General features: G+C 41.4%; 2 protein-coding genes across 12 annotated transcripts in view; both read right to left on the bottom strand.

The window, feature by feature from the left end:
* The window catches only part of ARHGEF9 (Cdc42 guanine nucleotide exchange factor 9), a 285,865-nt gene that overhangs the window by 142,711 nt on the left and 115,848 nt on the right, over window positions 1-27,306 (bottom strand). For 2 of the 11 annotated variants that reach the window (XM_066357438.1, XM_066357440.1), the window contains exons 1-2: window positions 26,093-26,261; window positions 12,094-12,184 (exon numbers count right to left, since the gene is read on the bottom strand). The exons of 2 other annotated variants lie outside the window; for them this stretch is intronic. In XM_066357438.1, coding sequence (XP_066213535.1) covers window positions 12,094-12,129 — 36 coding nt within the window. In that variant the 5' untranslated portion in view covers window positions 12,130-12,184; window positions 26,093-26,261. 7 more of the 11 variants (XM_066357439.1, XM_066357443.1, XM_066357446.1 and 4 more) reach the window with 5 other exon arrangements.
* On the bottom strand, window positions 26,269-26,896 carry LOC136386108 (uncharacterized). Its single transcript, XM_066357471.1, has one exon. It carries the CDS (start codon window positions 26,446-26,448, stop codon window positions 26,269-26,271), a length of 180 nt encoding a protein of 59 aa, XP_066213568.1. The 5' UTR covers window positions 26,449-26,896.

Raw genomic sequence — 27,306 nt, 5'->3', positions numbered from 1 at the left:
CAGACAAACAAAAAAAAACAAACCTCAAGGGATTCATTACAACCAAACCAAGGCTGAAAGAAATAAAAAGAGGCCTGGTGTAAACAGAACAAAGGGGGAAAAGAACACAGCAAAAGAAGAATATAGCTTTAAAGAACAAAATGACGCCTGACCAGGTGGTGGCGCAGTGGATGGAGCGTCGGACTGGGTTGTGGAAGGACCCAGGTTCGAGACCCCGAGGTCGCCGGCTTGAGCACGGGCTCATCTGGCTTGAGCAAAAAAAAAAGCTCACCAGCTTGGACCCAAGGTCTCTGGCTCCAGCAAGGGGTTACTCGGTCTGCTGAAGGCCCGCGGTCAAGGCACATATGAGAAAGCAATCAATGAACAACTAAGAAGTCACAACGCGCAATGAGAAACTGATGATTGATGCTTCTCATCTCTCTCTCCGTTCCTGTCTGTCTGTCCCTGTCTATCTCTGCCTATGTAAAATAAATAAATAAATAAATAAAAAATCCTTATTAAAAGAACAAAATGACAATAAACAACTATATATCAATAATAACCTTAAATGTAAATGGATTAAACAATCCAATCAAAAGACATAGGGGAGCTGCGTGGATAAGAAATCAGGACCCATACATATGCTGTCTACAAGAGACACACCTCGAAACAAAAGATGCACATAGACTGAAGATAAAATGATGGAAAAAAATATTTCATGCAAATAGAAATGAAAGCTGGGGTAGCAATACTTATATCAGACAAAATAGACTTTAAAACAAAAGCTATAGTAAGAAATAAAGAAGGTCACTACATAATGATAAAGGGAGCAATCCAACAGGAAGATATAACCATCATAAACATCTATGCACCTAATATAGGAGCTCCTAATTATATAAAACAGACTTTGATGGATAAAAGGGCGAGACCAACAGCAATACTATCATAGTAGAATATTTCAATACCCCACTAACATCACTAGACAGATCCTCAAGAAAGAAAATTAACAAAGAAACAGCAGATTTAAAGGACACACTAGATCAACTCAATTTAATAGATATCTTTAGAACCTTTCATCCTAAAGCAGCATAATATACATTCTTTCCAAGTGCTCATGGTACATTCTCTAGGATAGACCACAAGTTAGGACACAAAAGTGGGCTCAACAAATTTAAGAAGATTGAAATCATATCAAGCATTTTCTCTGACCACAATGGCATGAAACTAGAAATCAACCACAACAGAAAAACTCAAAAATACTCAAACAAATGGAAACTAAATAGCATGTTATTAAATAATGAATGGGTTAACAATGAAATCAAAGAAGAAATAAACAAATTCCTAGAAATAAATGATAATGAGCATACAACAACTCAAAATTTATGGGACTCAGCAAAAGCAGTACTGAGAGGGAAGTTCATAGTATTACAGGCATTCCTTAAGAAGCTAGAAAAAGCTCAAATAAACAACTTAACCCTACATCTAAGAGAACTAGAAAAAGAACAGCAAGTAAGTCCAGAAGTTGTAGAAGGAAGAAAATAAAGATCAGAGCGGCAATAAATGACATAGAGGGTAAAGAATCTATACAGAGGATCAATGAAACAAGGAGCTAGTTCTTTGAAAGGGTAAACAAGATTGATGAACCTTTAACCAGACTCACCAAGAAAAAAAGAGAGAGGACTCAAATAAATAAAATTAGAAATGAGAGTGGATCAATAACAACTGACACAACAGAAATACAAAATATTGTAAGAAAATACTATGAAGAACTGTATGCCAAAAAAATTAAACAACCTAGGTGAAATGAACAAATTCAAGGAAACACATAAGCTTCCAAAAATCAATCTGGAAGAATCAGAAAACCTAAACAGACTGATAACAACAAAATGAGATTGAAACAGTTATCAAAAAGCTCCCCCAAAAAAACACCCTGGGGTCCAATGGTTTCACTGGTGAATTCTACCAAATATTCAAAGAAGAACTAACTCCTATCCTTCTCAAGCTATTGCAAAAAATTCAAGAGGAAGGAAGACTTCCAAGCTCCTTTTATGAGGCAAGCATAATTCTGATTTCAAAACCAGGCAAAGACAAAACAAAAAAAGAAAATTATAGGCCAATATCCCTGGTGAATTTAGATGCTAAAATCCTCAACAAAATATTAGCAAACCAGATCCAGCAATACATGAAAAAAATCATACATCATGATCAAGTGGGATTTGTTCTGGAGGGGCAAGGATGGTACAACATTCATAAATCAATGAATGTGATTCACCACATAAATAAAAGGAAGAACAAAAACCACATGATAATTTCAATAGATGCAGAAAAAGTATTTGATAAAATCCAGCACCCATTTTAATCAAAACTCTTAGCAAAGTGGAAATACAGGGAACATACTTCCACATGATAAAGGCCATCTATGACAAACCCACAGACAATATCATAATTAATGGACAAAAATTGAAAGGAATTCCCCTAAAATCAGAAACAAGGCAGGGGTGCCCCCTTTCACCACTCTTATTCAACATAGTTCCGGAAGTCCTACCTACAGCAATTAGTCATGAAGAAGAAATAAAAGGCATCCAAATTGGAAAAGAAGAAGTGAAACTATCATTATTTGCAGATGATATGATACTGTATATAGAAAACCCTAAAGTCTCAGTCAAAAAACTACTGGACCTGATAAACAAATTCAGCAAGGTGGCAGGATATAAAATTAATACACAGAAATCAGAGGCATTTTTATACATCAACAATGAACTCTCAGAAAGAGAAATTAAGGAAACAATCCCCTTCACTATTGCAAACAAAAAAATAAAGTACCTAGGAGTAAATTTAACCAAGGAGGTTAAGGACTTGTACTCAGAAAATTATAAAACATTGATAAAAGAAATCAGGGAAGATACAAACAAGTGGAAGCATATACCGTGCTCATGGTTAGGAAGAATAAACGTCATTAAAATGTCTATATTACCCAAAGCAATTTATAAATTCAATTCAATACCGATTAAAATACCAATGACTTATTTCAAATATATAGAACACATATTCCAAAAATTTATATGGAACCTAAAAAGAACATGAATAGCCTCAACAATCTTGAAAAAGAAAAATAAAGTGGGAGGTATCACACTTCCTGACATCAAGTTATACTACAGGGCCATTGTACTCAAAACAGCTTGGTACTGCATAAGAACAGGCATATAGATCAATGGAACAGAACAGAGAACCTAGAAATAAACCCACACTTTTATGGACAATTGATATTTGACAAAGGAGGTAAGAGCTTACAATGGAGTAAAGACAGTCTCTTTAACAAATGGTGTAGGGAAAATTGGACAGCTACCTGCAAAAAAATGAAACTAAACCACCAACTTACACCATGCACAAAAATAAATGCAAAATGAATATAGGACTTAAATGTAAGTCATGAAACCATAAGCATCTTATGAGGCAGTAAGCTCACAGACATCTATCGCAGCAATATATTAGCTGATTTATCTCCACAGGCAAATGAAATAAAAGACAGGATAAACAAATGGGACTATATCAAAATAAAAAGCTTTTGCACAGCTAAAGACAATATGAACAGAATAAGAAGACAAACTACACAATGGGAGAATATATTCGACAATACATCTGATAAGGGGTTAATAACTAAAATTTATAAAGAACTTGTAAAACTCAACACCAGGAAGACAAACAATCCAATAAAAAAAATCAGCATAAGAAATGAATAGACACTTCTCCAAAGAGGATATAGAGATGGCCAATAGACAGATGAAAAAATGTTCAACATCACTAATCATTAGAGAAATGCAAATTAAAACCACAATGAAATACCACCTCACACCAGTCAGAATGGCGCTCATTAACAAAACAACACAGGATAGGTGCTGGTGAGGATGTGGAGAAAAGGGAACCCTCCTGCACTGCTGGTGGGAATGCAGACTGGTGCAGCCACTGTGGAAAACAGTATGGAGATTCCTCAAAAAATTAAAAATAGAACTGTCTTTTGACTCAGCCATCCCACTTATAGTAATATATCCCAAGGATACCATATCACCAACTGAAAAAAAAGAAATGCACCCCTATGTTTATGGCAGCATTGTTCACAATGGCGAAGAACTGGTAACAGCCCAAGTGTCTGTCAGTGGACGAGTGGATTAAAAAGTTGTGGTTCATATATACAATGGAATACTATGGGGTGATGAGGAAGAAGGAAATATTACCTTTTGCAGCAAGATTGATATACCTGGAAACTATTATGTTGAGTGAAATAAGCCAAGCAGAGAAAGAAAAATATCATATGACCTCACTCATTTGAGGAATCCAAGGAACAATGTGAACTGAGGAATGGAATTAAACCTGAAGGGAAGGGGGGAGGGAGCTGTTGGAAGGGAGCAGGGGAAATGTTAGGGGGAATACGGGGTAGGGGGGTGCTTTTGGGGAGACACTTGAATCTATGTAAACACAATAAATAAATTAAAAGAAAAAATAATATGAAAAATCTACTATTGGGTTCACCTACACCTGGAAGACATTAAATGCAGCTGGGGTGGCTTGATCTAGAAAGGCAAGTCTTGAGGCAGATAAAGTTTCTCAAAAGCAAGACAGACCACCTGATCCAGAAGACAATATGTACTTTGGTTACAAACCAACTAACACCTGCCAGGACCTAAAAGCTTGGGAAACCGTGACAAGTGTCTTAAGGCAATTTTTTTCAAGCTTTTTACACTTGAAGACCAGTGAAAACAGGAGAATTATTTTAGAGATTGCAAAGGTGAAATCACCCTAAGCATAAGCGAATTCAACTAAGATCACTGAGACTATAATCTTCATACAACATCAAGGTGGTTAACTCTTTCCCAGACCGATACAAAATTTCTGTTGGACCAGTCTACGGACCTGCAATTGAAAAACTGTCTTAAGGTATGAAGCATCCAATACACTTTCTCATTCATTACAAACTAATAACGAAGAATGGCACCTCTTTCGGTACCTCTTTCAAAAGAAGTACAAGGTTTTCTCAGTTATAACAGTGACCAAATATATCAAGGAAATCGTTTGTTTGGTCTGGACCTCAGAAATGGACTCTTCTGGTATGAAACTTCAGCCACTAGCTCAACCTAGTGGACTGAGAAGTTTCTAAGATGAGACCAGCTGCTGCCCCAAATTTCATGTAGTTAGGATTTTGTTATTAGCCTGGCAAGATAGCTCAGTTAGAGCATTGTCCCAATATGCCAAGATTGTGGGTTTGATACCCACTGAGGGCGCATACAAGAGTCAACGAATGAATGCATAAATAAGTGAAACAACAAAACAATCTTTCTCTCTCTCAAATCAATAATCAAATTTAAACAAAAGTTTGATCTTGAGAGAACGCCTCATTTAGAAAAAAAATGCAGCCAAAGGAGACAAGAATTGCATAGACCAGAGGGAAGACATCTTTCTGGATCATCAACAATGATCCTGTTGGTCAGAGAAGCCTCGCACACCAGAGCAGCTTCCAATCTGATAAACATCAGCTTGCATCTCCATAACATCTTGGAAATAGGAGTTACTGTCAAGTTATTCCACGACCTTTTGACACCACACAGGTGGCTTTGACCCATTATGCAAGTTCTAAATGTGTGGTCCACAGACGCCCTACTCAAAATCACTGCTGCATTTTTGACAAGCAGCCTGAGAGATGCTGAATCATATATCATACTAAAACGAAGTGTCTTAACCTTGCTACAGCCACAGTTTGAAGTAAAAGAATTTCTTCTTATTGCACTATATTGTCCAGAAGAAACCAGAATCTCTGAAACTCTGTTTCCTGGCTTCTTCATCTTGTGTCAGCTTCCAGGGAAGCTAAGGAATTATAGTAGCTTGTCAGGAGGATTTTCCCAGTCTGCCTTGAGAGGCTGTCTGAAACTGCTCTGCTGCCTCTCCACACCTGCCCCCACTCTGATATTCAGCACTGAGGCTCTCAATGGACCTAATGGAAAATTCTTGAAGCATCTCTCTATATATAACAATTTAGAAGCAACTTTCTAGAGCTATGTTCAATCTACCCTGACAAGTCAGCCTCCAATATTTGAAGAGACAAACTATTAGTAAAACAAACAAACAAAAGACTCAGCAATCCTCTCATGAATTGGGTCAAAAGCATGTCATCCCAAGTTAGAGGATACCCTCACGTCTACCGTCTCTTGAGCGAACTTGGGACCCATCTCCAAAATGTCCCTGTCCTGGGAATCATGCTTTTCTTCTTGGACTTTCTGTATGTACTAAGTTCCAGGCACCCATTTGGATTTCTGTTAGTCTTCGTACCTTCACATATGGCCAGGAGAAGCCCAAGGAAGAGACAGCAGGCTCAAAGAGCCCCAAATTCCTATAGTGACCCATCTTGGGCCTTACACCTGGGTTCTTGAATTCTTCATGTAGTTCCACAGGGACTAGGCCTGAAAGCCTTAACTTTTCCTGGACTGTTACTTAAAGGCAAGCTTGAGGTTTCCTGGAAAGGGGTGGGGTGGCATTCCTCTAGGTTTACAGAAGGGTAACATGAGGGGGCTAAAAAACTACGTGAAGAATCTGTATCCATGCCTCCCTCATACATAGCTCTGTAGTCATCAACACCACAGCCAGAGTGTGGGTGGACAAGGCATACAGAAGTAGGGAAAGCCATATTTTTGTATCTATTTTACATATGCCATGTTAAAATCTTGTAGGGTGAGGAGGAGAGAAGATAGGTTGGAACTAATACAGTGTGTCCGTAAAGTCATGGTGCACTTTTGACAGGTCACAGGAAAGCAACAAAAGATGATAGAAATGTGAAATCTCTACCAAATAAAAGGAAAACTCTCCCAGTTTCATACCTATTCAGTGCAGTTCGATGTGGGCTCACACACAAATTTTTTAGGGCTCCTTAAGTAGCTATCCCATATAGCCTCTACAGACTCGTCACTGACTGGTGGCCTACCAGAATGAGGTTTCTCCACCAAACTGCTGGTTTCCTTCAACTGCTTATCCCACCGAGTAATGTTATTCCTTTGTGGTGGCGCTTTGTTATAAACACGCCAATATTTACGTTGCACTTTGGTCACGGATTCGAATTTAGTGAGCCACAGAACACACTGAACTTCCCTCTGTACTGTCCACATCTCTATTGGCATGGCCGTGGGCTGCTCCGCTGTATACACGGTGTTACGTCATCACCTGCACATGCGCACACGCTGCCACATCATCCTACAGAAACTGGGAGGGTTTTCCTTTTATTTGGTGTAGATTTCACATTTCTATTGTCTTTTGTTGCTTTCCTGTGACCTGTCAAAAGTACACCATGACTTTATGGACACACTGTAGTTTTCCAAGTCATCTTTAAATGTGGCCATCTAGTGGTGAGAACAGGAATAGCATTTAGTCACGGGCACTGTGAACTGCTCCTAGAGCTAAAGATGACACAGAAGAAATAAACATGTTTCAATCAACTTAAACCACCTTAAAGTCTACTGAGGATGCCCACCTAGGACATAGGCTTGCAAAGGCTCTGAGCCTTGGTATGAGTTTCCAAAGAGAATGCAGTTATCACCTGGGGAGTCCCTTATAGACAAAAGCAGGAATTTGTATTTAATAAGAAAGTGGAAAATAGTTTCCAATAGTTTATTGATTTCCCTGTGCCTGTTGGCTCACTGTGAGAGAAAGGCATGGGTCAAGGCATTTGTCAGTGCCTCTGGTCTGTGGCAGCAGTGTTTCCTGTTCAGAAGTGGGCATGCTCATTCTGACAAAATAGAGCACAAGTCTGGGTTCTCAACAGATATGGTAAATGGTGGATGAAGGGTATTCAGTGAGCAGTCACTGGATCAGGCCCCAGGGAATTCAAACTGACTAAGCTGGCTTCTCTTCAGACTGTGTCACGAAAGATGAATCCTTCACTCACAGAAGGATGCTACATCTAAACCTAGGCTGCCAGAAAGGACACAGAGAAGCAAAATCAGACCCACCCTCAGAGCCCTGGAGAGAGGGCATCAGGTCTGTCTGCAGGAAAATTGGTTGTACTTGTAGCAAAAGATGTTCAAGTAGGTCAGCTAGGCTTATATAAAACAGTGTCTGCCTTCTAGGCGATGTGGAGAAGGTGGAGGAAGGGAAGAGAAGGAACCCAGGACAGCTGACTAAAGGACAAAGCATCCAGTAAGGTGCTAGGGCTTGAACCTACACTTCTGGACTCTGATTTGGGCTCAAGAGCCTGATAGTCAATACATTCTTACAGTCAGAAGAACGTTAGCATTGGAGACTCCCAAAAGCTAGCACACTTAGTTCAGTCTAACATTTTACAAAAAAAAAACAAAAAACAAACATTAAAAAAAAAAACAAAAACAAAAAAACTGAGGTTCTAGTGAGAAGTTTCCTAATGTGTTCAGCCAGTCAGCAGCACAGCCAAGATTAGAAAACAAGCCTTTTAGAAAACAGGTCTTTTAGAAGGATAGTTGTAAAACATTTTTGGTTAAAAATTGTGAATTAGTTAAAAAAATAAACACCTACCCCAGTATCTAAATGCTACTAATGTAGTATGTTTCATAAAAATCTCCACAAAATATAAATTAAATAATGATGTGTTTAACAATTTAATATATTAAAAACTTCCAATATTTTCTCCCTGAGCTTCTTTTAAGATCACTGTTTGACACATTTTCTGGAGCTCCTCTTCCTCCTGCTTTACAGAATTCATCCATTCACTATTACAACCAGCACATGCCTCTTCCTACCTTAGGGCCCTAAACAAGTTTGACTCTAGAAAGTAACGAGTAAGAAAAGCTCAGGATGAAGGGTAAGCAGAGACACTTTCAGAATCTCTCTCACTACAAATATCTTTACTAAGGAATCTCAAATTCAAATTCACACTAAAATGCAAATACTAGTGGAAAAAAATAGGATGTGAAGAGAGGGCTGTAGGCTTGGCTTGTTACCAACCTGCAGTATAAATTTGGACAGATCTGGCTCTTCCTTGAACTAATTGGACTAGGTTATCTCAAGTGGAAAGTCGGGGTCATTTTTGACAGATGCTGTTGCCTCGCTTCTAAAAGCGGGGTTTTGACAAGAGATTATAAAAGACATGAAAACAGATGAAGTAGAGAGAAAGATGGAGTAAAATAAGAAAGATCAGAGGACAAAACTGGGTTACTTCAAATTATTGCCATGGGATACATCTACCCAGAACAGAACTACAGTGCAAAAATGGCATTTGAGTTCTACTGCCAGCAGAACCCATTTGAGTTCCACTGCCAGACTTCTCTGCCCAGTTCTGAGCACTGGGTTCAAACTGTCCAAAGTTGCTTCTGTGGTAAGATTAAGGAGCACCCTTTTCCTGTGCAGCACATCATAGTTCCTAAATTGCTTTCACATTCATTCCAAATTCATTAGCTCATGGCATTTTCCCAGCAACTCTGGGAGAAAAGCAGAGTAGGGATGATACCATACATATTAAAGATGAGGCAACTAGCTTGTACATAGGAAGCCATTCAGCTATCTCAGGCACAGAGGCCAGAAGAGAACCCAGAGATTGTGACACACAATCTAATGTTTTTATTTTCCAGAAAAAAACAGCTAACATTTAGTGAATACTTAATTGTCAGAGACAAATCTAAGTTTTTACATACACTAATTCATTTTCTTTTAAATTTTTTATGTTATTTATTCATTTTAGAAAGGAGAGAGAGAGAGAGAGAGAGAGAGAAGAGAGAGGGAAGGGGGGATGAGCTGGAAGCATCAACTCCCATATGTGCCTTGACCAGGCAAGCCCAGGGTTTCAAACCGGCGACCTCAGCATTTCCAGGTCGACGCTTTATACACTGCGCCACCACAGGTCAGGCACACTAATTCATTTAATAAGCATTTTTAAAATAAGAAAACCAAGATTCAGAGAGATAAAGTAATTGTTAAAGGTCACACAGGATCAGAACCAAAACCCAGGTAGTTTTACTCTAGAATCAATGCTCTTAACCTCTCTTCTGTACAGCACATCCTCACACCCCCACAAGATCAAAGAACCTCCAAGTTTTAGCTAGATATAGAAGAGTGCAAAGTATATTACCATATAAAAGAGAAAGAGGGCCACATTCATATACATATACAGGCATACCTCATTTTATTGTGCTTCACAGTTCCTGATTTGTTTTTTTTTCTTTTTTTGCAAATGAAAGGATTTTATTAAGATGGAATCTACTCCTGGTGAAGATATTGTGAATATTGTTGAAATGATAACAAAGGATTTAGAATATTACAGAATCCTAGTAAAGCAATAGCAGGGTTTGAGAGGTTTGAGAAAATTGACTCCAATTTTGAAAGAAGTTCTACTGTAGGTAAAATGCTATCAAACATTGTATACTCCAGAGAAATCCGGAAAGGAGGAGTTAATCACTGTGGTAAACTTCACTGTTGTCTTATTTTAAGAATTACCACAGCCACTCCAACCTTCAATAACTATGACCCTGATCAGTCAGCAGCCAACATCACCAAGGCAATACCCTCCACCAGGAATAAGATTACAATCGACTGAAGGCTCAGATGATGGCTAGCTCTTTTTATCAGTAATTTTAATTAAGATATGTACATTGTTTTTAAGGCATAATGCTATCGTGCATTTAATGGACTACAGTATAGGGCAGGGGTCCCCAAACTACGGCCCACGGGCCGCATGCGGCCCCCTGAGGCCATTTATCCGGCACCGCTGCACTTCTGGAAGGGGCACCTCTTTCATTGGTAGTCAATGAGAGGAGCACATTGACCATCTCATTAGCCAAAAGCAGGCCCATAGTTCCCATTGAAATACTGGTCAGTTTGTTGATTTAAATTTACTTGTTCTTTATTTTAAATATTGTATTTGTTCCGGTTTTGTTTTTTTTTTACTTTAAAATAAGATATGTGCAGTGTGCATAGGGATTTGTTCATAGTTTTTTTTATAGTCCGGCCCTCCAACAGTCTGAGGGACAGTGAACTGGCCCCCTGTGTAAAAAGTTTGGGGACCCCTGGTATAGGGTAAGCATGAGTTTTATATGAACTGGAAAACTAAAAATTTCCTGTGACAAGCTTTATTATGATATTTGCTTTATTGTGGTAGTGTTGAACTGAACCCACCAAATCTTTGAGGTATGCCTGTATACTAATATATCCACAGAACATTTCTGTATATGGACTCAATGGTGGTTTTTGCAGAGAAAGCTGGGAAGCTGGTCAGGAGGAATACTTTTCACTGGGAACCCTCTTGCACCTTTTAAATTTTGCACCATGTGAATGTGTTTCCTGTTCAAAAAGAAAGTATTTAAAAATGAAGTGTCTAGGGTCCAAAGAGCTGAAGAAAATGTGTGGCAACTTTTAGCAGGGTTTTGGTGGCTAACCCTTCCGTATGCAACTCTCTGAGCTCTCCAACTTGAATGGAAAATAACTTTTTATCCTCATTTCCCCAAACACATTATTACTTGTCTAATCCCCCAGAAAGGGAAGTACTGTAGTTGTTCTACAGATTTTGGCAGCATAAGTGAAAATAGCAACAAACTAGGTTAGACTCCCATAGCCAGCCAATCAGCAGACCATTGGAAAATAATGTATGAGCAGCAGGACAGATAAACAATGACACAAAAAGCCTTCTTCCCCAATGCCTAGCACTGAAGGCAAGAGCTCCACAGATTTTTCTGCCTCTTTCCTCTCACCACTATATCTCAGTGTAACTACCCACCCTCTCCTGGGCTGGTTAAAAATGAGCAAATATAAGCTAGAAAGGGTCCAGGAAATCAGGCCCAGCTTGAGTCTGTGGTACATGAGAAAATACACTAAAGGAAAAAAAGACAGCCCAGTTTTAATGTCCACATTGAGGCCAGATGAGAGATAGCCCGGATGGTCGCAAGGGACTCTCCCTCCCAGCTTTGGTTTTTGGATTTTCACCATCTTATCCCTCAAGAGTTGGAAAAATATTCCACAGATTAATGCCCTCAAACATTTCCTCAGAAACCTTTTTTTTGCCTAAGTCCTTAGGTAGGTCAGACAAACGGGGCTTCTGTACCCAGGAAGCTGTGAGGAGATGAGGGTGACCAAGGTGGGTCAAGTGCTTTCAGGGACCCTCCTGCAGTGGCTTACACAGGCCGCACAATTCCTCTCACAACAGCTTAGCATCTTCTCCAACGCTTCGCTGCCTCTAACACGCAGGAGACGAGTGGGACGTGAGCTGCTGTGGAAAGAATGAAGGGTCATTCAGTGTGCTTCTCATGGGCAAGCAGGACACCGCTGTGCGGGCTGGGCTCCAGAGAGCCCTCATGACTTAGCCTGAGGACTGAACAGTCTGAAGGCATAACTTCTCATCCTGAATCCACCACTACTTATATCCTGTACCCTCAGGCTGCCCTCTCCTTCTCTGTGTCTCAGTATCCCCATCTATAAAATAGAGACATTCCTGACTTAAAAAAAGACATAGGGTGGAGAAATAAAATGAAGACAAGCTCTTAGGTTACCTCCAAATTACCTGTTATCATGACCTGGATAAACCAAACAATCCAAACTGCAACAAAACAGTTCAACCTTTTACAAGGCACTTTTTACAACCTTAAGTCCTGAATTCTTATACCCACCAATCCTGAGACTTCATAGTTAAACCCATTTTATAGACCAAAATACTGAGGCTCAGAGGAACTCTGCCCAAAATTCATGCAGTGAGGAGAAATCTGAACAAAAGTTACATGGTCTGTGTCCCTAATCCACCCCCTTCAACAGAATAGGTGAAATGGCCCTGAAAACAAAATAGAATAAGGAACTCTTTTAGGGTTAGAATTGGCACTCCAAGCTGCTTCCTCTGGCATATGACAGAACTTTTAGGAAGAAGTCCCTGTTCCTGGTGTCCCTTACTTTCCTTCACTATCCAGGGTTCCTGAGGAGTCAAACCTATAGGACTACCTAAATCCCCCAAACCTGTTTTCTGGGAAAGAATTTACTCGGCACTGAAAAGCATCTGTATAGGTGGGGTGACACCAGCATACCTTTTACCAAACTGACCCTGTGAGGTTGCCTTCCTCCTGCCCCCTCTTTGGCCTTTTTTCTTTCTATGGCTACTTTGACAGGAGTCAAGTCTGGCTATTGATGGACACCAAGACAAACTTAGGGAGGGAGGGGAGGTATGGCTTTGTAGGTAAAGAACAAGCACATCTCCAAAGCATTTTGTTCATCTTGGCCTATGTGAGCTTTGCCAGAATCTGGAGGCAAAAATGGCTATTTTACCTATAGGTAAAATAAGACCCAGGTAGACGAGGAAGATCTGACTCAGGCATACCCTAAGCAGAGAGCAGTGACTAGAACATTTGATTTCTAGTCCAAAGCTGAGGAACTGGCATTAGGCTGTCACAGTAAACAGTAACCCACTGGAGTTCTGAGGCTGCTGCTCCAGGACAGACCTGCCACACTCTGGTCACCTATGTCGCTGCTTCCCACCCTTCACCCAGACCCAGCCTAGGTCCTCCTGTTTCCAGCTCCAGCCTTTCTTACCAAGGGCCAGAAAGGCCTCCCCAGGACACCCTGACTTGGTTTCCAGCTTGTGAAATTAAAAATAGCAGGTCCTCATTAGTGGGGCCAGATGGGCCAAGCTGCTATGCCTAGGGGCAAGGCTGTGGCCATTAAAGCTGTCGCTGTTCTCTCCACCCACCACTGACAGGGAGAGTCTGGACCTCTGCCGGCTTCATGCATCCTACTATTTTGACTTCCACCCATAATTTAGATCTAGTAGTTCAGGTCCAAGTTGTTCATTCATTCTCATGAAACCAAACTTTATTATTTAGTTACTTTAAGTTTTCTAGGACATTACTCTAAAATCATATAATTCCATAATGGTTTATAAGTGGATTGTTAAAGCAGACTAAAGCTTTCTGCATTGATCAGTGTCCAAACATCTCCATTTTTCTCCATCTGCCTGTTAACTCGACATCTGAACACTCAGTTCTAAGTTTTACTTGGTACCTTCTGGAGACTGTAATAACACATGCAACCTTTTTGTTCCTGTGTTCACTGCTCTTTAAGTCCTAATTTCAAAAATAAAGGAAGGGGGAACCAGAGCAAATTGATAAGAGGTCCATCAGATAGGGCCAGTGCCTTTTGTGTCCACTTGGAAAACTGGGACAGTTGGATGGCCCTAGGTGTAGGATATGTTCTGCATCAATGTGTCCCAGAGGAGTGTGTAGGCCATGTGAGTGTGTCCCATAGGTGTTCAAATGTCTCACTGGGGAAGGGTTGTTTGTCTATGTAAGTCCTTAGGAGTGTGTCAGGGATAGGAGTGTGTAGTGTGCAGACAGGAATAGATCTGAGTTTGTATCTCAGTGTGCCCCACTTGTGTGTATCCTATGTGTATGTGCCCTATGATTATGCAGTTGTTCTTTATATGCATCCATGTGTGTCTACACACACACAAATCTGCATAAGTATACCTCATGTGTGTCTGTACCCTGTCTACGCTGTGTAGGTATTAAGTGTGAATATGCCGCATGTTTAAATGAATGTGTCTACTCCAAGTGTATTAATGTAAAAGAGAACCCCATATGTCCCATGTGTTTCCCAAACATACTGCACATGTGTATGAGTATGTGGAAGTGTGTATCACATGTGACCTCTACTGTGTGTGTGTGTGCACGCACATGCACGCATAGGTATGGATAGAGGACATGGATAGACAACAAGGCTAAACCAGTTTTCCTTTCCCAGTTTTTTCTAACAGCTCTCCTTTAAGACTACTGGGTCAATCTGCTCCTAACCAGGTCAAAGGACTGGGCTCAAAGTTCATCTCTGTCACTTCCTGAATGTGATAGCCATACATGCTTTCCCAAGAGGCCTAGCCACTACTCCATTCATACAAGGAGTCTCACAACTATTAAGCCTAGCTGCTAGGAGGTATAAAGAGGAACAGGACAAGGGCTGTGGATTAAATCTGAGACTCTGGGCAAGTTTTCGCTTCTCCCTAGGCCTCACTTTCCTTAGCAGTACTCTGAGGTAGTGGGTTCAATGATCTTATATTAGGTACTTTCTCATTCTCATCCATAGACTTTATCACAGTTTAAGTATCATGGACTAAATCTGATTCCTACCACCACCACCACCACCACCACCACCACCACCACAAAAAGACAGTGGAGACATATGCATGTGTATTAGCACCTACAAGTGTCTCATCCTAGCAAAGCCCTCTCTAGCCCTGCACAAGCTACTGGCTGACTTCCTAAACCTGTCATTTAATTCCTTTTCCCAGTGGCCTGAGCCACTCAGAGTAAAATGAATAAAGTCTCAAAGGCATACAATCATCACCAAAGCTTAGGCAAAATGAGATAGGATTTATCCAAATCATTTTTCCCCGTTCTTTGGGATGACTGTGGGAACTAGTGATGGTAATGAGGCAGCTTTTGGCTCAAAGCCTAGTTAGTCTTTAAGAATATGACCAGATAAGTCTACAGAAAGAACGACATGAAGGGCCATAGAATCTAGGGTCACTCTTCTGTATTTGGCAAGGCCTCTTATGTATTCCTGAATGATATAATATCTGGGTAGACTTATAGTAGGTCAAATAGATGTACATAAATTTACAATTAGTGGTTCAGTGCCAACCAGAGTTATCTAGTAGCATCTGCTTAGTTTTCTCTGCTATCCTGACTAACTTTTATTACAAGACCTAAATAGAAGCAAAGTACAGAAGGCATCTTTAAAACAAACTCCTTGCCCAAGGTCACTTGGTATGGGTGAGTTGACAACAGGTATCACTATATACTATGTTCTTCCTAGTTCACAACTGCTTTTAAAAGTCAGTACTGATTTCAGTCAATCAAACCAATTATCTCAGTTTTAATCTCCTTAGCCACAAAATGGGAAGAACAATCCTGGCCTTGTGTACTTCATAGGGTTGTGAGAGAAAGACCAGTTTGGTAGTAAGACTATATAATAGTTCTTATCTTCTCATCCTGCCCTGGGAGCAATGAGAATTTTCCAAGCAAAATGATGCAGATAAAGGTGAAGAATGTATAAAGGTGAAAGTAGGTCATTTTTTAAGAAAGTGCTATTTCTAACACAGCTGTTAATCATATAATGAAAATCCAGTAACAATTCACCACAAATCCTAGCCAAGGACCTAGGGGCTGAAAATTGGTTTCAATTTCCAAGTGCCTGTGTGGTCCTGGCTTTATGGACTTGAGAAAGCATAAAATAAAAACACAATTAACTCTGGCTTTCTTCTAAATTTCTCATTTAGCTCTGCAGGGGCCAAGGAGAGAAAGGTAGTCATTATTCACAGCATCATGCATGTGGCCAGGTGGGTAGATGAAGCTGTGGAAAATAAAAGAAAGCTTCTTATTTTCTACCCTTTCAAGGAACAGAATTAAAACAGAGTCCTCCATGATGTGATACAGAAAAATATAGCCAAAAAAAAAAAAAAGATAATTGGATTTGTTTAAGGTCATCCAATTATCTTTTTCAGTCTTCATTGGCAGTACTTCTTTATTCACATGTATGTCTTTCAATAACAAAACCTTGAGATAGGGCTTACCAAATGTCTGACCCCTCAACTGTAGCAGTCATCCAGAGATTTCTGTCTCAGAGAGCTCTCACAGATTCTCAAAGAGGCTAAATCACTTGCCCAAGGTCACAGAGCTAAAAAACGACAAACTATTAGTTCACTGACCCTTTCCCTTTTATTACAGCATACAGGTTTCCCTCACCACCTCTGAAAGACAAGAGAAGCTTGTCGGCCTACAGGTCCAGGAACTCACAGCCTTGCAAGACAATGTTTTAGCTCCAATACTCCCACAAACATACTGCCTTTTCATAGGAGAGTCCTTATTCTGTCTGTGCCAAGTTCTCCAGCATTTAAAATGACGGAATTAGACTCAGGACAGCTATAACATTCCTTTTCTAGAAGTTACAGCTGTCCAGAATAACCTTAGATGTTACAATAACTTCCAAGGCCTGAGGCCATAACACTGTATAACAAGATTTTAGCCTCATTTTTCTCATCTGTAAAATAAAAATATGCCCTGCTCTGCTTATTTTATAGGGCCACAGAAAAGATAAAGTGAGGCAATGCAAAATCAAGTGTAAAATGTAAGACAATATTCAAGAGGGAGAGCCAAGAATCGAGGGAAAGTGAAGAATTAAATGAGCATCCACTATCTCCAGGTGCTTTTCTCTAAATTCAAGTATAGAAACTATCTATACCTGTTCTATCCAATAAATCAGCTGAGCCCTCCTGTTCAACTTGGATTCTCAAGGAAAGCACCTCAACCAGTAGCAAGGTCCAGAGCAAATTAATAAATCCTTCCACTCCATTTGAGCCCAAAGCACAAGGTAGTTTTATTATTTTGCCTTTGTTCTGAGCCCTTCCACTATGCCAGGCCTATCACAGCCTCTCTGAGGGATTCCTGGCTCCCCCTTGCCTGTCTTCCAATGCTAAAGCACACACTTCCCAGACCCCCTGCCAAACACCAGGGTTCATGGAGAGAGGAGGAGGAGAGTGGGTGGAGGCGCGGCTGTGGGAGGTACAGCTAAAAGTAGCTGCTGCCTTTAGGCACCGCACTCTGAAGGGGTTGGGGGTGGGCTCTTAGCACATCTTTCCTGCAGCCAGATGGGCATGGAGGTGCACGGTTTATCCTCCTTTAATGAAGGCAGGCAGGCAAAGAGATCAGAACTGCCAGAAACATTCCCAGAGCTGTCCATGCATGTTCAGTGCTGGTCTCCTCCAGGCCCTGAGGGTGGATGGCCTTGCAGCACAGGGCTACATCCAGGCCTCCCTGCCTCAAAAGAACAAATATAGTCTGCAGCAAATTCTGTTGTCCTCCATCCCTATCATGATGCCTGGCACCCTAAGGCCTACTGAGAGGTCTGCTCCCCTCTAGGAGGTTACATAATAATCTTATTCTCCCAGCCTTTCTGGTAGCTTGCTTTCTGCAAGCAAACCTGAGAGCATTTGGGTCTCTGATCCAGCCAAGGGAGCATAGCACCAACACCTTGCAGCAGAGGTAGCACATAACAAGCGGCAAGGGCCTCATTTGAAGTCAGGATTCCATGCCTATCACTGAACCTTGAACAAGTCCCCTTCCCTTAAGTATCTTAGTTTTTTCACTTGCAAAATAGGAAGGGAAAGCCATGCTGCAGATCTCCAAAGTACTCTAATCTCTGCCCCTGTGTGATTCTCTGTGAATCCTGGTCACTTAAATGAAAGCCCCTCTCTGCCACCCAAGGTTGTCCTATCTTCAAAGCAGTCTTGCTGAGCTGGGCATAGCCATGCCCACGCTCCTAATTCCAGCTCCCCTCACAACTAAGATTTTCATTGGCAAGATGGTTGCCTGGATCTCTAGACTTTGTCTTCCACCTCTGTCCCAGACCCATTTCAACTGGAAAAGTTCTGCTTTTTCCTGTTTTATATAAAAGCTTCTGGCTCAAATTTCATTTAAGAACATGGCACTTCTATTGAATCCACAGCTCATTTTAGTGACCTGGAAATTGAGGTCTAGTGGGGAAAAGCCTTGATCAAGTTATGGCAGCAAGGTAGGTATAGGGCCACAGTTTGTTCCCAGGGATCCCAAGGCCATTTCCAGTGTTTTTATTTTTTCTTTCCTACAGAAAGTCTGCCCTGCCTATTTAGCCTCTCTGCCATCTAGACACAACTTTCCCTTTTCTCTGCTACCAACTCTTGATATTGATGCTCAAAAACTGAATGCCCAACTCCTGTCAGAGGCCTGAAACGTGCACAGAACAGTGATAAAGGCAAGGAAGAACTGACCTTATATGCATCCCTCCCTTAACCTTTACTTTTCCTCCAGGCTATACCTTGGTTCTTTTCTTCAGTTTTTCCTCCTGGGTTCTGCTCTATGTCAATGGAATCCCTTCAATTCTCAAAAAGTCATGACTACATTCTTATTACTATGAGTCCACTATGAAGGCCACACTGGAAGAACTGCAGGATGTGGTATCCAGAGGCTTCAGTTTTAGGCCAGGAACTACCACTTCCTGATTCTGTCACCTCAAGTAAATTGTTTAATCCCTTTGTGCCTCAGTTTCTTCAACTAATTCCAGTTTGGGGGGAGGAGCCAATGAAATAACAAGGGAACTTTATCTGTTGAAATTTTAATTAACAGTAGTAGTTAGTATTAACTAAATGAATGGCTACTTAAAATATTGCAGGAAGGGGCTTTGAGCTGTCAAAGCAGCCAGCCCCTTGCTTTCCCAGACCTATGAGACTGGTATTTTATATATAAGAGGCAACTCTCAGTTATCCATGTGACAGGTCTCTTTAACAAATGCTAAATTGAAAACTGGAACCCCCCTGCCACTCAGCTCACTTTAAGACTCCCTTAACTGCTGGCAGCCAGTGTGTGCTCAATAAATACAACCTATAGTTTAGTTGTTCTAGAAGAAACCTAAGCCAAATATAATAAGGAAAGAAATTCTATTAACCCTGAAATCCCTGCTAAAAGTAACCTTTAGCTTACCTGTTGGCTATGAATAATAATAGTCTTTGTCATTTTGATCTGAGTATAAATCACAAAGTAAGCACAGATCATTAGAACTCTAAGAAATCTTTGAAGCTATCTAATTAACCTAACCTTATTTTACAGATGAGGAAACCAAATTTCATTGAGAAGAAGTAATTTACCAAAAGTCACCCAGCAATAAATGCATAGGAACTGACTTTTTTTCCTGAATGGTTCAAAGCATCTCACAGCTGGTAATATTAAGTCCAAATAGCTGCTCAGACTACTCACTCTCCAGGGCTGTGTTCTCCTTTTCATAGTGGGCACAATCCCCTAGAATTTGTCAAGGCTTCCAAAATCCTAGAATAACATTTTACCCTCTGTAAATCCTGCCTATTCATGTCTGTGATAAGCCTGATTCAGGCTGAGCTGGCATTTCCCTTGAACATAGCAGTCATTCTCATGCCTGGATAAACATTTTTGGCACCACAGAAACCTTTTAAAAACTATTGAATCCAGAGCCTCACTATGACCAACTCAATCAGATCTCCCTCAGAGATTCTAGAAATTGTTAGTTTGTTAAATCCCCAAGTGATTCCACTGTGAAAACAGGACTGAGGAGGACCAGTGGGTTAATGGAAACAATTCAGCCAACCAAGGGAAACATGCACAAAGAGTTTCCTGAACTCCTTGGAAACCAAATATATTCTGTTTTTAAAGTTATTATCTATACTGTACTGCTTTCCCAAAGAGGAGAAAGAAATACACAGAAATTACAGTAGTAGCACTGACTCTCAGGCAAATTCTGGACCTCATTAGGAAACACAGAGTTTGTGGTTGTTGAGAGAAATCAGGGAACCATGGAGCCTACAACAGGATTTACCAGGAGTAAGGTGCCAAGTAACTCATAATCTTTGGTCATTAGCTTGGTAGATGATTGCTATGAACCTAGGATCCATCTTGGTATCTATAAAATATAGAAGTCTAGCATGCCACATTATCCATATTGGTAGGATAGATGATGATAGAGCCACAATGAATTCTGCACTAATTGACCAGGTATATACAAAACTGAATAAGCTCCAACACCAAAAGGGGGATCTGGTGAGATGTCAGAGGAACAAGTACTAACCTCATCATATTGAACATTTGAATCAAGAACTTGAATGATACTGTTTTCAATTGATGCAATCCTAGAAGAGTGCTAGTTTGTGTCATGGCATAAAAAAATACCCCTAAAAAAATGCAAGAATAGATCAACCAAATAAAATAAAAGTTTCACTGATACAATGTTAGAAAAGACTGCTAATATGTAGCATGATATGATGAAAAATTTTAAAAATCACAGGAAAAAAAAACACCTAGAATAATGGATCAACTAAACAAAATAAAATTTAACAAGTTTGGTTCAAAAGGCCAAGCTCACACTAAAGTAGAAGGCTGGGCTAGACAGTGTTTGAGCCTATAGCCCAAAAGGCTAATACAGTGGCTTTTAACCCTGGCAACACATTTGAATCACCTCGTGGAGCCTTAAATTTAAAAATAAAAATAAAAGTTTCTGGGGATCTATCTCATGCCAAATAAGTCAGAACCTCTCAGCGTGGGGATCTGGCATGGGTATTCAAAACTCATTGAAGTTTTGAATGTTCAGTGAAGGTGAAGAACCAGTACAAGGCTGCATTATTAGATAATTCACAGACAGATCGAAGTCCCTTTGTACTGGATCCTGATGAGGATGCACCTGGAGTAGCATGATCAGCCCTGGGAAGCACATTTGTAAAGAAATATAGAAATATAAGAGTGTTGCAAAAGGAAGAACAATTGTATGAAAATGGCAGCTCCTTCAAAACATTCTGTATTTTAGGCTCCATCAACTCACACTGCCTTTCTCCTTGAAGATCTCAAATAGTGACTTTTCATTTGACTAAAGGGAACTATGACGTATATTCAAGATAAAAGGAAGCATTTTCTTAAATAAAGAATTTTGTGCAAAATTTCTATAGAAGTGAAAGGTATGAAAAACACTAAAAATTAAGCAAGTAGCTTAGGAAGCTAGTATGACTTTAGGGGAGACTCTCTCCACCTGGACCCATTCAGCTTCACACAACTCTACCTCTCCCCCCTCTCACTTTGAAAAGAAGACCCACTCCTATCCCACCAATCTCTCTGACCTTTGGTTTCCTCAACTGTAAAACTAGGAATAACAATCATCTCTACCTACTTCACAAGGCTAATGTGACAATAAAAATTAGGACGTGAAATTGCTTTGTAACAACATAGGCCCATGCTCTTGCAAGAGATTATTACTACTTCTATTGCTGGAATGTTTCCTGAGTCTTCTCTCTTCCCTCTAGGCCCTTCCCCCTTCCAGTTTATCCACTCTGTACTTGTGTGCCAGGGCAAAACACAATTAGCTAAATATTGTTGAGAGGTAGACCCACCTAGTAACAGGAAATACTCTCTGCAGATATCAGAAGAACTAAGCTCTGTTCAAGGATTCTTGGAAAGCAAGAGACTTAGTTGGCCTAGAATAAGTTTCAGAGACAGAAATAAGAGCTAGAGAGTCTAAGATTCTCCATCTCCATCCCACTTCTTGGGGCAAAGCCACTGGGGCTGGATCCAGATGCTTTGTGGGAGGTCTTCTGAGGAGACAGTTATTTTGGGAGACTAGGCTCACTTCCCAATCGTTTCCCTGTCCACAGCAAGCACTCCACAGGCCAAGGGGAGCAAAGGCCAAGATGGAAGACAAAGGCTAGGAGGACATGATTTGGCACCATCCCTACAACTGCCAGAGTGTGCCCTCCAGTCACAGTCAAGCACTCTCAACCTGAGCTTCACCACAGGGGGCAGAAAATTTTGGATTTCACCCACTGGCTCACTGGGACCCCTCAGCTCCTGAGCCCACTAATCACACACATACAAGCAGATGAGAGAATCTTAGCCAGGGCCCAAAGCCTGTCACTATCCCCACAATTAAAATGGCCTTCCCAATTTGCCCAGCCTTCTAAGTCAAAAACTACTCAGAACTGTTGCAAGTTCTGACAAAGAGAAACTGTGTCAATTGGGAAAAACACTCTCAGTTTGTTTCCACCATACTATTCCTTCTTCTCCCTGCCTCAGTCAAAAGTCAGGATAATAAAAAAAAATTTCAGGGTCTGAAGAACTCCTTGCATTAAAGCTGGGCTGTGAAATGGCTCATTTAATGTAAAGGAGAAGGCAGTAACTGAAGAGGGATTTGAACCCAGGAGCCTCTCAATAAACAGTCCCATGGCTCCAAGAAGGCTAGGTTCTATATGCCTTCTATGTATGTTTTCTGGACATTTGCAGGCAATGAGGATCTTGCTTTCTTTGCCCTCTCCCTCAAGACATCTCTCCAAGTCTTGCCGGGCTCAAGCCTCCTTTCTCCAGAGGCCTTGGTGCCAGGACATGTAAAGGGTGGGATCCAGAGCTCAGCAGGAGCTGAGTAATGCACAGGTTGCTAGGATACCAGCTAAGGTTATTTTCTTGAATGCCCTGGTAGGGAGCTGGAAGCCGAAATTCCAGAGCTGGAATTTCACCCTCCTAGTAGCAAAGGGTATTCTCTACCCAGAGCAGTTAGAGAGGAGAAAAAGAAATAAGGAATTTTGTTGTGAAAAGTTGAGATAAATCAGAGAGAAAAATCCCTCTTTTCTTTTTTACCTACCCACTGACAGAGTGGGGAGAAGGTTGTATCAGGGGACAGAGCAAAGATAGAAGAGGAAAGTAGAGGCAGGAGAGGGGAAAAAAAAAGAAAAATGTCAAAATGCAGAGGAGTCCACTCCTCTGGCTGCATTTTTCGTTTTCTCCCACTCTTTTCTTTTTGCATACCTTCACAAGTCTGAGGGAAAAATGCCAAACCTTTAGGATTCACAGAAGTAAAAAGTCACACTGCCAACTTTGGTTCTCTACTTCCCAAATTCCCTTTTAGCTGCTCTAGGGTGGCCTGCCATCTGGCTAGCAACATTGCCTTATTTGCCTAGAGATAAATTAATCGGAAAAATGCTTACAAGTTTCATCAACTAAATTGCTGATGGAAGGGTTCGTTGAAGCTACTCCTTTAGCCTAAGGAGTTGTGGGGGTTGGTGGGAGGACTGGTAGGGGAAACACCCACCCATCCTAGCACCAGTCAAATCCTATAGTCTTTTGCACAAGGAGACCATTCAGAACTGTGAAACTCAATGCATGCCCTTCTGTTTTCCCTCATTTCTAGCACAACCAATCTCCAACCACATTCAAGAGTGTACACCCCCCACCCACACCCTCCACACACAGAAGCGTGTGCACACACACCCACGAACATACTGTTACACAACCTACACACATACATGAGCAAACACTTTCTGCCAAGTGCCTGTCAGGCATCCAGTCATGAAGGCCGTGGCATTTCATGACACTACTTTGTCATATATCTGGCTCAAAGAACAGCTTTAGAGAATCCTTCTCCCTCAGGGGGAAAAAAAAAGAAGCAAAAAGCATTCTATTGTTGTAGTGGTTTTATCACATAGCTACATGAAAGAATCTGTTGAATTTCTCTACATACCAGCAACCAGATATTTCTGCCCCTCCAACTCCCATTACCCATTGATTAACATTTCATTTTCCTTTATACTTGTCTTGACAGTTCACCCCTTTCTGATTTCAAGTGCTTAAGAGCAACCAAAATCACAGAAGGCAAGAAATTGCAGGTCACTTAGTCTAACCACCCCCAAATGCCAATGTTATAGGGAACCCAAAACTACTGAGAAGGAATAAAAAATGCCCAAGGTCAAAGAGCCACTGAAGAAAGAGAACCCAGGACTTTAGTGCCCACCCTAAAGCCTTTCCTCACTCTTCAATACTGTCTCAAAAAATAGTGCCCAGTCAAAATATAAGCATTTTTATCACTAGAGCTAAGTTGGGGGGGGAATGTCTTAAAAGATTCTCTTTGCAAAGAAAGTGGGGGGGACCCACAAAAGGACCAAAGAATAAATAGTATCAATGCCATTAAACTTCTCAGATCATGTTTACACTATAGTATAAATCCAATTTTTAAAATCAACTTCTCACCCACGCCAAGCCAAAGACAGCACACCTCAAGACTCAAAATCTTTTCTGATGCCATTAAATAATACCTCCTGGGTCCTGAGGTCAGGACAATTTCAAGAGCCCCTTTCACAGCCCCTCTCCCTTCATAATTAGTTTCCAAAAGATTAAACAACAGGTTATGGAACTTGAGAGCACAATGCCAGCAGAATTGCACATCATACATGAGCAGCCGCCCACATGGGTGTGGGGGTACATGTGTGTGGATGTGTATACTCCCTGATTCATTGCTACATGAGCCAGAAATAGCACTATTTCAAGTCAGGTAAGCAACGGAATGAAAAAGACCTGCCTATATCAGCAGTTGGGGGAAGGGAGGAAAACCAGTATTATGCACAATGGCATCAGAGACATTCCCCCCATCTTTGCCAAAGCTTTCTCAGCAGAAAAAGAAATATAAAAAATAATAACAATAGTAATAATAACAGTAACCACTTCCACTACCATCTGATACACACATTCAACTAAATGTCAAATTGGAATGCTATTTCTAGCTCATGGATTCAGCAGCTCATACCCCATTCCATCCAGAATTAATAGGGGTGCTCAAAATTCTACTTATCAAGATATATACTTTCATTTTGTTATGGAAATCTTTCAATTAGAAACACCTCTGACTTTAAAGAACAAACAAGGAGGCAAAAAATAAAAAGTAAAAACACCACTTTTTCATCAGGACTAGCAAGTTCTATTAAAAATGTAGTTCAAACTACATCATTGCAAATGATTACTCAAAAGAGGAATATCCAAATCCAATTACTATTATTATTCCAAAGGTGAATAAAGAGCTGGCTTTTTCTCTTTTTTTCTTTCTTCCTTTTTTTGGAGGACACACAGAGAAAATCCTTAAATTCAAATCCAGGGGTAGTCTTTGGTAAAAGGAATACAAACACAGCTCGCCAATGTCTTTTCTTGCCAATTCATAAAGATCAGATAATGCTTTTCAATCCATTCCATAATTCCAAAGAAATTCATATTTAATGATTTAAGAAATGTTTTAAAGGTGGCTATTTTCCAAATTGGAAATTCTGAACCCTGGACATCAAATTGAGATAGAAAAGACAGAGTCACCAACTGCAGTATACCCCAACACATCATCTCTCAAATTTTCCCTTCTCATTAGAGACTAAAGAATCATTTTCTCTAAGTTCATTCTTTCTACCGTTATTTTCTTCTAAACATCAGCGCAAGACTGTCTTTCCTAAGATGCCAAAAACCCATCCTGCTCTTCCCACAAGTCCCCTTTCCCCCAAACAAACCCAAATACAGTCCTAACAGCAAGAAAGAAATTTTGACTAAAATTTCCTCATGGAATTTAAAGATAGTTTTCAAGAAAATGAGTTGACAAGGCACCACAAACAGCAAAGCCACCGTTTAAGGACGTAGAGCTTGCTCCGTGAAGTCACATAAATGGATAATGCATACACACAGGCACACTTGAATAGAAAGCATTTCTTTACCAACAATTTTACCCAAGCAATAAGTAACTACACTCCCAGGCATACTTAAAAGACATAACATGACAAAAGATGTAGGGAGAGATAATATACCAGCGTCATACATATCACAGCGAGGCCATGTTGAAGCTCAAAACGTTTTCCCCCCTGAGTGAGACAGCTTGCTCTTTCTCTCCCTCTCTTTCCCTGTCTCTCTTGTTTTTTTCTCGGTGGTTCTCTGGATGAAATCAAATTGAGAGTTAGAAACAGCTCGGGTGGCTGGACTCCATTCAGCGCGTTCCCAGGAAAAACATTAGTATGACATTGACAAGCAGGAGGACTACAATCACAGCAAAAACGACTACAGTTTGCACATCCAGGGTCATGGTGCAATGCAGAACACTGTAGTGTTCCAGGTGGGGGGCCGGCAGATTGGGAGATGTCAGTCTCTGTTCTGTCAGACTGTCCATACAGCCACCATTCTAGATAGGAGGAAGTCGATGGTTAGGGAAGGGCTGGGTTTGGAGCCCGAGTTTGGTATGGGGGGGGAGGGGGGTGGAGGCAGGGGAGATTGCTCCCCCCCTACTCAGGATGGAGATGATTTTTCTTCCCTAGCTGAAAAATCTTAGCTTGCGCTGAGGTCGGCGGAGTCCAGCATTCTGTCTCGGGCGCCACGGAAAAGGCAAAATCCTGGCTTTCAAAGGGAAAGGCGAGAGGGACCAGTGCGAGGTTCCCCAACGCCAACTCAGTCTGTCTGTGCCGGCGTGCGTCCGTCTGCCTGCGCCTGCCTGGCTACCGGTCAGTCTCGGTCTCCCCTACTCTCCCTAGCTCGCTCGCTGGCTCGCTCTTTCCACGGGGCTCCTGGCTGCCAGCCACTCCCTCCAGCCCTGCCTCGCTGGCTCTCCCTCTCCTCTCCCCAGCCCCCCGCTCTTAGGCTGCGTTTTTATGCACCAAGCTCCTGCGGGCGCCTGCGTGAGGGCCCCACGCTGACAGGCCTGCCGGCCAATGGGAGGGGCCACAGCTGCACTTTTGCTTGCTGCGGGGTGGGGGGCGGGACTTGTGCTGGCGTGCTCGCCGAGGCAGCCACTGTGGAGCCAAGGCACCCCCAGCGGGCTCGCTCCGTTCTGACCCTTCGCGGGGTCTGGTGTGGGGGTGGGGAGCTTGTTGAACTTTGACTGGGGGGGGGGATGTGGGAAAGGAGGAGGAGGGGCAGGGAAGGACTTGGAAAGAGGGAGGGACCCCACAGGATGTGGCGTAGGGAGAGGGAGGCGGGAACAAGGGGAAGACTGTGGCCAGCATGGGAGGAGAAGGGAAGATGGGAAGTGCAG

This window comes from Saccopteryx leptura, chromosome X (genome assembly GCF_036850995.1).
Source record: "Saccopteryx leptura isolate mSacLep1 chromosome X, mSacLep1_pri_phased_curated, whole genome shotgun sequence".
NCBI classification, from domain to species: Eukaryota; Metazoa; Chordata; class Mammalia; order Chiroptera; family Emballonuridae; genus Saccopteryx; species Saccopteryx leptura.
This window is presented reverse-complemented; position numbering and strand designations above follow the sequence as displayed.

Coding starts and splice junctions, on each gene's coding strand:
- LOC136386108 (XM_066357471.1), bottom strand. CDS start 26,448: ATGGACAGTCTGACAGAACAGAGACTGACATCTCCCAATCTGCCGGCC.